The 11,793-nt window shown below is 38.4% G+C and overlaps 1 protein-coding gene across 1 annotated transcript in view; it reads right to left on the reverse strand.

Annotated features, from left to right (window-relative positions):
• LOC124110940 (trafficking protein particle complex subunit 9-like) overlaps nucleotides 1-11,181 on the reverse strand; it is a 47,890-nt gene extending 36,709 nt beyond the window's left edge. Inside the window, exons 1-6 of the mRNA XM_046470432.2 lie at nucleotides 11,120-11,181; nucleotides 7,022-7,915; nucleotides 4,605-4,750; nucleotides 2,325-2,465; nucleotides 1,214-1,323; nucleotides 399-467 (exon numbers count right to left, since the gene is read on the reverse strand). Coding sequence (XP_046326388.2) covers nucleotides 399-467; nucleotides 1,214-1,323; nucleotides 2,325-2,465; nucleotides 4,605-4,750; nucleotides 7,022-7,863 — 1,308 coding nt within the window. The 5' untranslated portion in view covers nucleotides 7,864-7,915; nucleotides 11,120-11,181. The remainder of the gene's footprint in view (nucleotides 1-398; nucleotides 468-1,213; nucleotides 1,324-2,324; nucleotides 2,466-4,604; nucleotides 4,751-7,021; nucleotides 7,916-11,119) is intronic.
• Nucleotides 11,182-11,793: the final 612 nt, after the last annotated feature.

Below are 11,793 nucleotides of genomic sequence, written 5' to 3' on the forward strand. Positions count from 1 at the left end.
TGAAGCCTACATTTATCAGGAAATTATCAGCTTGTAAAACATCTTTGCGACTTCATGTCATTTGAAAGGTCTAATCCTTCTGTTCATAAATATGAAAGCCATGTTTATCACATTACTTAAATAATGCTTAATAAATAATAACTCAAATAAAATGAAATTTAAAACTTTCAGTCCGAGAACAAATCCATCAGCCTCGGGCCTACGGGCCGATGTCTATTTCGAAAACTGTTAGTGCAGCAAAATGACTATCAAACAGAATTACTTACTGCAGACACTGAGCTGATAAGGAAGGGGCTAGGAATCTTAGTCTTGGACTTAGTCTTGTGGATATTTGCCACTCTTTTCAATGTGTTACTAAGTTACTTTGAACATAAGTGTTACCATAGTAACAGTCTTACCCTCTGCATGATGAGCACTCTGCATGCTTTGAAACTTGCCTCCATCTCGATCATTGATGCATTCTTGTACTGTAAATCATCAACATGAATAAATAGTAATAACAGAAAACACATGAACAAGATTAACATGGGCAAAGTATGTCATTATGGTGATATGGTGAGACAATAACACCAAATTTCAAACATCAACAATACAAATCTTGGCTATATAGAAAACATTAACCATATACTTTTTACTTTGTTCACTGAGGTTTTCATCATCAAATGTGTTCATGAAGGGACATCATAAATGACACTGTAAATCCAGTCAGCAACAGTGCAGCCATATATATATACAACCGCTTGTCAATAATCAAATCTGGCCATGGCAAACCACTGGTTGATAGCATGAAGAACAACCATATTTGTGGTGAACACTAACATATATTCAGCAATCACACACTGGGATTACTTTATTCATATTTGATTGGGGCACAGGTGGCCAAATTCTCTTAGGTGTTCCATTTTGCTGTGCAGAGTTGCACCCCTTTGGCATGTCAGGATCCTATGATCATTGACTTGGAATCCAAAATTTGCATGGCTCGTGGGTTTCCCCAAAGTTGTAAGGGTATACAATCTGCATCACTTCTCACTTTCCTCCCATATTAAACTGACACAGCGTCATATAACTGGAATATTGTCCAAAGCAGCGTAAACAAAACTCACAATAGTATTTGGCATGCAGAAGCAAGAGGAAACAGGGATATATTTTGACCATACCACAACTTATTACACCAATATCTATCATAATTTGGATTACATTTCTGCATACATACTTTACTGTAGTTCATAATGGCGTCTTTGTATTTCTCAATGATGTCATCAGGGTGAAGGCCACCTTGAGCAGAGGCATCAGCGAGGTCAAGGCCATTCGCATAGGTCGATGCTAAACAGGAAAGACATAAATATGACAAAGTCAAACTCATATAGCATGCAATGATCCAGTGTTAAAAAAAATCCTTCACAAAAATGAAAACATGAGTCAGTGAGTGAGTGTAGTTTTAGGCCGCATTTAGCAATATTTAAGCAATGTCATGACGAAGGGCACCAGAAATGGGTTTCACACATTGTACCCATGTCAATTGTGTGGATGAAAACAAGAAATAATCTAAATGCTCCTTAGCATATGGAGGACCAAATATTCACCTTATAATCAAGTGTGTAACATAGCATTCTGCTGCAAGGTAAACACTGCAGCCTACACACCAAGGACATGAAAATGGATGCAAATGTGAGCTATATGGGGTCTGAAAAAGCATGTCGATTTAAACAGTCAATATCGGTTCTTTTTCATTCAAAGTTTGACTCTTTTGGCTGCAAAGTCTTCATCGATAAACTTTAAAGCTACAGGCAACAAGTTGATTGATGTGACTGGTAGTTTTGGAAATTAAGAAAGTATGCTGGATATCACCAGTCTGTAGACATGAAGGTTACATACCAGTAGGTCACAAGACTTACAAAAGCTAGATACTCTTAAACATGTTAAATACAGGGCTGAAACGACACTTCAGTGCACTGGTGGATCATGAGTTTTCATGTGATGATGATACACCATAGACGATACACTTACTAAAATAAATTACTTGCTACTCGTTTAATGACCCCCCCCCCCCGCCAAATATTGCAAAATGTGTTGTTATTAGCTTTTTAAATTCATTACTAAAAATAGGTGCTGCAAATGTGTCTACAGCTAGCTTTTCCTTGATTTGACGTAAATATGTATATTGCGACATGTATCGTATCATGACCTATGTATCATGATACCTATCGCATTGTGACCTTGCTGTATCGCTTCTTACCTAGTTGAATACCTGTGAAAATATTTAGATACATTCAACAATCTCAAGCAAAAAGACAGGATGTTTTCCAATTTAAGTGGCAACCTACACTTTGAAGGGATGCTATCATTAATGAGAGCAGCTCCCCTCTTGACAGAGAATGACTGGTTCCTCCGCAATGGGACAGTGTTGCTGCCATTACGTGGGTATGTTAGGATGGTTGATGCAGAACTAAGTCCCTCATAGCAGCCTGAAACACCAAACATAAGTCTCTTGACACGTATGTATCAGCAGAGTATTGAGGGCAAATCACAAGGATCATTCGTCACCACTTGCACATTTCCGTAACCTGCAAGAAAATACAACAAACCAATCAGAATAAGCTTATGACCTCAAGTACCGGTACTTCTGTCAAAGAATCCCTCAGGAATAATCTTTTTCGATTTAAAATGTGTTCCGTCATACTGTAAAAATAAGTGAAGTCCTGGTGTGTTTAAAATAGCATCTAGACAATACATGACATGAGGGAATCGTCGCGGAACCAAGTTGCAAAAAATGGACACGAGAGGTGCATTAGTCGCTATTCAGCTTGTCCCGGAATAACACCAGTTGGTCACGAATGCACAAGGATAGATAAGCCCCTTATCAACATTTTTTGACACTGTCAAGTGTGTGGGGGGGTTATCTTAGATTCTCAAACATGTACAAACTGGGGATTCAGATTTTTGCTAGAGACTCAAATCAAAAGTACAATTTTTTCTCTGAAAGAGATGCCAAACAATTGTCATTTTTTTCACAACACATATCTTCACATAATTTTTCATGACATCTTAGAGATCTAGCATGTACAGCGAATAATTGCCATTATCTTTTATAAAAAATCTGTGTCAAATCGTTTTCTGGAACCAATTATTTACTTTGAAACAATCCCAGCTAATCTTCCCACATAATATCAAATGGTCAGTCACCAGGGACTTATCTAGGCTTGCTCAGAGGCTGATATACAGCCCCAAGTCTGCAGCAAATGTCAGTAAACATTCCGCAATTGGAAATACCCATTTCCCAAATCCTAATATTCAACTATAGTTTTAGGCCTACAAAGAAGTGGTTCTCAGGCAATGGCTTTTGAAAAAAATAGTGCAGGCAGCCGGTACAATCAACCTGGGAAAGGGCATCCCTAAATAAATGTATTCCTTGATGAGTAAAATACTGGAATACAGTATCTGACTACTGTTGGACTACCAGTGCGTGCATAATACATGCGTACAATGAGCATTGATTTTATTTCACAACACGTTGTTATCATGAGCACACAACACCGGAAGAATCATGTCAACAAATCTATACTGAAGTACGCAAGTTAGTCCTGTTATTCCACTATCTGGCTATAAAAGGGTTCATTGTGTACTTGGACTTACGTTTGTTATCCATAAAGTTACTTTTATCCAAGATTTCACTCAACTTTGTTTACATTAATTTCAAAAAAATCGTGTATGATCAGCAAATCACATCAACTCACCATGAACTCGCCTTGAAATGAACATTTCTCCTGAGAGATACAAAGTCTTCAGTTTCCTATCACTGTATTGAAATTTCTTTTCAGTTATGAAATTGGCCATAACATTAAGTACATAAGATAGGGGAGAAAATGACTTAAAGAGCGAACAGCTGATTGCTATTTCTGCATTTTCTTATGAGACAAATACACATGTAATCATAATCTCAGCATGTGAAACATTGTAAGGCACACAGTACACAAATACTGTTGAATTTGTAAATCATCCTGTCTAGTGATGTTTTATTGGCAAAACAAGCACACAAACTCCTACTGCTGCCATGACCATAACCCATGATATTGCATCGCATTGTTTTTAAGTATTGTAGCATTTCACTGCCAGTGTTATGTGTTCAAGACGCAGAATATTTAACATGTTTAAGAATATTTCTTTTTTTGAAAATAGAAATAAAAACAAAACATGCGGCGAACTTTATGGTGATGCAGATGGTGCCTGAGAACCAAGACTATTATTTTTTTCGCCTTATAGGACCATTAGGAATAGCTTATAAAGTAAACATGGTAAACACATTTAATTAACCATGTTAACAGGCTACATGGAAACTAATATTTGGACATGTTGGAAAATTGATTCACATGGGAAGCCAAACATTAGCAATATGGTAAAAAGTAGTCAGAATGTTTATCATTGTTTATGATGATTTCTCTGAAAGTATTAATTAATACCTTTACAGCATAATTTCTATTTGACATTTGTCACTTGTTTTAAATAGTTTAGCCTTAATCTGATTGGTATGGATCATTCAAACAACCATTATTCATTCAACCAACCATTTATTAACATGATTAACATAGAAATTCTCTGCTTCATACCTCCAATCCAGAGAAAGTCATTCACACTACGCAGCATGTCCATGGCCGTCTGGTAGTGCAGGATTGCCTCCCCTGGCATGGCTGCCTGGAGACACAGATCGGCCAGATGTTTCCGTAGACGACCCATACACTTCTTCTTGAAAGACCTGGATCAGCAACAAGAAGCAACTATACATGCAATCAGGTCCACACAAACAGATGCCCAAACCATAGTACAGCTGCCATCATGGTCATCATGTTCGTGGCTGTTGTCATTTTATCTAGCAGTAGCAGTTCTCCAACACTGCAGTCTTATCGGTGGTGGTTATGTCATGGCTTTAAAATCATCATGCTTCATGTGACAACTCATCCCCTTTTTGTCAATGGTTCTGGCATTTATATCTGAGACAACCCTAAGAATCCATGAAAACAATGATAAAATATGATGTACACAATGATACTCTCTGAGTAGACACCCTTCACTTTGGTTAACCAAGTACTAGCATTTCATGAAGTTGGACATGTTGGAGACTGATGGACTAGGTGAACACAAACAAAGTGAGCGAGTTGGGTCTAACACCACTTATCCAGCTTTATTGGGGGGAAAACATGATGTCAGAGTAAAACTTGAGTTTATTAAAAATGTATGAAGATGTCATCATGTAATCGCTAAGGTTTGAACATTTCAGTGATATTTTTATGAAGGAAACAAGCAATACATTGCAACAATGCCGCTTATCATGCTTATAGCCTCATGGTTTGGTTGACAGTACCATAAGGGGCCTTGGCAAACTGACACAAGCTAGGCTACTGCATGGCTTGTATATATTCCATTTTGCAAATCTTGCTTTGATAAATAACTGACGAGTTCAAGTAAAAAAACACTCTTTACCAAAAAAATTGTACATATGCGATTCTAGTGACCACGAATATCGAATTCAATTCAAGAAGGGATATTGTTCGATTCACATGATTCACCAAATATGTGAATGAATTGAAACCATGGTAACAGCACTAGTGGGCTAGCATTCTATAAACATGATAAATATCCTAAGTGGTGACTGAACATGCTGAAGTTTGTTTGTTGTTCAACACCGCACTCAACAACATTCCGGCTGTATCATGTATATGACAGCGGTCTGTAAATAATCGAGTTTGGGTCACACAATCCAGTGATTGACATCATGAACATTGATCTATGCTATTGTCATACAACCATGACATGCATCAACATGATCAAGCAAGTCGGCGATCCTGACCACCGATCCCATTTCATAGTCGCCTCTTACAACAAGCACGGTTGCTGAAGACTAATCCTAACACGGATCTTCACTGGGTACTGACATTGACAACACTTAATTAAAATACACCGAAAACAGTGTCTTGTGTGAGAAGAGGAACCAAACTTTCTGCTGGATCACTCAACACATGCTCAACACATATTATCATGATTATCTAAGTAACTTTGAGGCCAAATTTGACAATAATATTACCAGTAAAAGCATGTTAAGAAAGGGAGGTGTTGCTTTGTTTCCTCTTTAACTTGAAACATAAGTATTACAGTGGAAATACATAATAAAATAATGCTTATTTTAGCATTAAACTTTGATATTATTAACATGATTAAGACACTATTACCATGGGTTACTAACAAAATGATGGATATAAAAAAATATTAAGAAACTACTGTCACAAAAATGGTGTGCATTTTTCCAGAAGTATGTATACCATGAAGGAGTGAGTGAGTGAGTATGGTTTTACGCTGCTTTTAGCATTATTCCAGCAATATCACGACGGGGGACACAAGAAACCCGGGTCTTCGGCATGACGAGCGAACGCATTAACCACTAGACTACCCGACCGGCCATATACCATGAATGAGTGAGTGAGTGAGTTGGGTTTAACATGTTTAACGCCGCTTTTAACAGTATTCCAGTTATATCACGGCGTGTCAGCTTAATGTGGGAGGAAAGCCCGAAGTGATGCAGGTCTCAGACGTTTACCACTTCGGTGAAACCCACGAGCACGGGTATGGTGCTGACAAACCTAGAAACATAATCAGGGCGAACCGGGATTCGAACCCACAATCATAGGTTTCTGGCGTGCCCAAGGGACGCAACTCTGCACAGCGAATCGCGGCGCCTTAGACGACTGGGCCACCCGTGCCCCCATACCATGAAGGAAGATAGACACATGTACATACATTAGATGCAGCTGAAGGGCACATTTTACATACTGGCACCGTTACCAAATTTATTACCGTGTGTGTAACCATAGTAACATGGACACAAATAAATGCAACCCAACACTGGGGAGTTATGTTATATGTGAGCAAAGACCCAAGTGATGAGTAAAATGAAGTAAAATAAATGACCAGTGATCAACATGATCAATGCAGACAAATGATCATAAATGGAATTCGAAACAAAACAACTTACTTGGTTTCCTGGTCAACCCCAACATAATCCTTCTTCTCAAATGGAGCACACAGTAGGTGAAGACGGTCAGCTCGCTCAAATGACCTGTCCAGTCTTTTGCCCTCCAGGACATAAAACAATGATGTAATAAACTCCTTCAGTCTCTCCTCAAGATCAGCTGAATGTTCCAGATCCGGATAAAACACAACCTCAGCCCCAGTGCTTTCCTTAGTCAAACTGTTACTGTGTTGTCTCTTCACATTAGGCAATGGTTTTTCCTTCTGCCCCTTCTCCGATGTGTCCTTTTCCCCATTGGTTGACAAAGGATCTGTTTTCAAGTTGTTATTGGGGGATGTTCTGCCCTCGTTTTCATCCTTATTATCTACAACAGTCTTCTCCTCCACAACCTTACTCTCCTCATTGTCACCAATCTTACTCTCCTCTTCAACAAGCGGCGACCCATCAGTGTTCATACCAAACACAACTAAACGGGAATTGAAAATTGTGTTGGCATACTCCTCCTTCACCCGTTTGTAATGATCAAATAGGTCTTCAAATTCTTTATGGTTTGAGCAGTATCCAACAGATATTAAACCAAGGACTTTTCGATGTGCTTGGAAATCTCCCCATTCATTGTTTTCCTTTGGGTAGCCCCTTTTGTAACGCACATAGATATTTCGGTTTTGATTCTGGATGTGAATGCAGTTGAGGCGTTTCATTCTTTCCCAGGCCCGAGCAAAGCCCTGCTGTTTGAGCCTGACTCCTGTGTGGCGTACAAGGACAAGCAGGGATTGGTGGTCCTCGGCTGTCTGGCCATAGTCCACACAGCTCAGTGGAGACGTGGTACTGCTCGATGTAGACATGGTACTGCTCACTGTCTTCTAGCAACTCGAGGAAACATCTGGTGTTGAACATCTGGAAAAATGGGGATTATTTCAAAAGAGTGGAAATAACACTACTTCTCCTGGATGGTTAAGGCCATTTGAACAGTATTTCAGTTATAAATATCATGATGTTTCAGTTTGATGTGGGAAGAAAGCCTGATGTGATGCAGGTCATAGACATTAGCACTTCATAGGTTTCTGACACACCTAAGGGATGTGACTCCACACAGCGGGTTATGCTGCTTTAGATACGTGGACCACCCATGCACCCTTCGAAGCATCATAAAGATTCAGAGCTATTTCAGTTGTAGCAAATAGTCTATCATGGTCTATCACCTTAAATACAATGTAAAACGTATATATATTTCACCTATTTTGACTTTTTTTTACTGTCACTACGTTTAAAAGTAACTTTGTTATTTTATTTGAAGTAGACTCGTGTCTCTGACTCATGTACCTCACACAGCTTTTGTTTATTAAACAAGTTACTTTGGACTTTGCTTACCACTGAAATGAAAATGCTACCAGGAAGCCAAATATTGCCATTGGAATAATAGGTTCATGTTGCATTTCTTATGATGGTGTTAAAGAATATTCATATGATATTTTCCAACATGTTTATCATAATGTTATGAATATTATTTCTAACTTGATTGAAACAAACAATACAAACAACCCACTTTTAAAGATTATAATTTTGTTGAACAAAACGAATGCTGAATAATTATCATTGCTGAAGGACTAGTAGGTATCAGTTATAAAAGTATCCTCCCACCAAATTATTTCAAGTAGTTTCATGTCAGTGGTATCAGAAGTCAAACCAGCCAAATTCAGTTTCTGAAAGAGATAAATACTGTATTTGATGTTATAAGCGCCTAGGGCGCTCTCAAAAATAGAAATAGGGGGCTCTTTTTAGAATATTATTTTGGTGGAAAAAACAGAGTTGAAAGATAAATTTTGTCGTTTGTGCTGATGGCCTCAACTGTTTATATACGACAGATATATTTTTCCTGAATTTAATTGCCCATAATTAAGGGTGTATATAACACACGCGTGCATATTATACACGAATAAATAAGTCTTGTGTACATTGATCAATCGGAAGGGGTGCTTATTGGGATTGTTCACTTGCCAATACATTAGCAAATATCGCTGTGGGCGCTTATTAGAGATGGGCGCTTATTACGTCGAATACGGTATGAGCCATTTGCTAACCATGTAAAAAGTTTCCATTTAAAATATTTCAATCATATCCCAGAATGCTGAATACAGTTCATGTTCACTAAATAGGTTGCCACAGCATTCATAACTTTTCAATTTTCAAATTCCTCACATTAGTATGATTATACATTTGTAACAGTGCCAGTGGCATGGTTAGTTTCAAATTGGTCTGGGTAAAATAAGTTCCAGGTGCTGAAGGGGAATCACATACCACGTAGCGTGCTTAGAGATCATATTTCTTTTCAAATTAAAAATTGTGTAAGAAGTATTTTTTATGAAGCCTGTGACCATGTTTACAAATGTACATCCACACATATAAAATAGTCAAACCCATGTGAAATGAATAAATGAACATTGATAGATTTGCAAGTTGAAGCCAGTTACGTTTTGATAACAAGGTTATTTTTAGGTGCTACCATCAGTTCTAATCCCTGATAACAATCATATCAATACTTCAATAATGCACACATAATCATACCACATGCAGAAGTAAACTGACATCAACTGTCATGAATGTTCTTATACTAAACTGATAACTTTCACTTGTGTTTGTATACAACTAACAACAATATAGAACAAAGGAGAGAAGAAAAATTTGCTGATGAAAATACTATTTCCACAATAATCATGACATGCTAGTCAAAGTAAAACACACGCCCCAAACTGCTGATTAGTATGGCTAGTTGGCTGAAGGTGTCAAGCACAGATTGATGACTATCTTAAAGGTTTGTTCCCCTCTTCCCCTGTCTTCGTTACAGCACAGTGAGTGAGTGAGTGAGTGAGTGAGTATGGTTTTACGCCGCTTTTAGCAATATTCCAGCAATATCACGGCGGGGGACACCAGAAATGGGCTTCAAGAAATGTACCCATGTCGGGAATCGAACCCGGGTCTTTGACGTGACGAGCGAACGCTTTAACCAGTAGGCTACCCGACCACCCCTCGTTATAGCACAGACTGATATAACCAGTTATACAAGTTGGTGGTCATAGTCTTACCACGTTGAACAGTTACTACATGGTCAACGACAGAGTAAACACGATGAGTGTATGGTAAGCAACATTCATTCTTTAACTATATCATATATGTTTAGTTGTTTGTTTGTTGTTTAACACAGCACTCAGCAATATTCCAACATTATGACCAGTCTGTAAATAATCAAGCCTAGACCAGACACTCCAGTGTTTGACATCATGAACATTGATCTACACAATTGCATGCATCAACCAAATCAGCGGACCTGACCAACCGATCCCGTTAGTCGCCTCTTACGACGAGATGGTTTGCTAAAGACCATGCGAATTTTAACTTGGATCTTCATCATGTTCATGGGGGTATTAGCATAATCATGTTTGTAGAGTTGAGGCATAATATTATTAATAATAGTTACAAGTGAAACTGAAAGTTAGACATTGTTCTATATGATTAGAGCTATAAGTTATAACTAACTGTTAGGTTGATCTTCATCATACATTTTGGAGTCACAAAATTCAAGGTAGTGATATAAATAATCAAGGAGTGCTTGGTTTGGTGAAAATAACAGCCATTTAGGGAATTTTAACTTCAATCAGAGTGAATTCAAAGCTTAAATGTAATGAACGTAGAAAAAATACTGCACAGACACCGCTTTAGCATGTAATCGATCTCGACACATGTCAGCTGATTTCTGTTATAGTTCCAGGACGCATACAAGCATCACATATTGTTCACTGATTTAAGATCAAGATCACACAGCAATAAAAATATCCAAAATTACACAACATATATCGCAGAAACAAACCGGCGTGTGTCACAATAAGATATCACTGTGCAAAGAATCTAGAAATCACGTCTTATGATCCCTCAATCGAATTCCACCCCTCTTTCTAACTTCTCGACTTTGACAGATCGTTAAAATGGGTAACTGATCATAACGTTAATGGCACCCATGCCCATATCACCATGAAGCTGCATGAATGTGACACATATAATCGAGCATACATATGATCTCGTAATATCTGAGAAATAGCATCTTACATCACATCAAACAACTTCGATTTCTCAGGCCATCGCATATTGGCAGCCATCTTGGTTCGTGTGATCTCGTCAAATAACGCATCAGCGAGACGTCAACGAGAACAGACATTCCGCCTCCACTCTTGGTCGTGATATTTAGAGCAACGACATAATCGATACTGAAACGTGCTTCGGGGCAAGCTTGGTTGGGAATGATGACAGTTCTCCGTGACCTTCTAACTGAATATTGAACATGAAATTACACAGAAACTTATGTCGAAGCAGGGGAATTATACAAGGAAATCTTCACTCCGAAAACACCGATCGATACTTTCTACCCATATTCTGGTGAAAGTACAAATAGACATAATGCCTTCATTTTCTGTTAATTTCCTTACAATACCCATAGGGTTACGAGGTAGAACAGTAGATATATCCTCTACCTTTTGAATTAAAAGCAGGCTGAGTTCTGTGACCATGCAGAATGGAGGTCATATCGTGCGTTGATGTATTCCATACGCTGTCAATCACTGCATGGTTTGCCTGGTCCAGAGTCGACCCTAACATAATGGTGTTTTGTGTCTGTTTGTTTAACACCGCACTCCGCAATATTCCAGCAATATGACAGCGGCCTGTAAATAATCGAGTCTGGACCAGACAATCCTGTGACTGACATGATCCATGAGCATCGATTT

This window comes from Haliotis rufescens, unplaced genomic scaffold (assembly GCF_023055435.1).
Source record: "Haliotis rufescens isolate VD_foot unplaced genomic scaffold, xgHalRufe1.0.p SCAF_1, whole genome shotgun sequence".
Classification (NCBI taxonomy): Eukaryota; Metazoa; Mollusca; class Gastropoda; order Lepetellida; family Haliotidae; genus Haliotis; species Haliotis rufescens.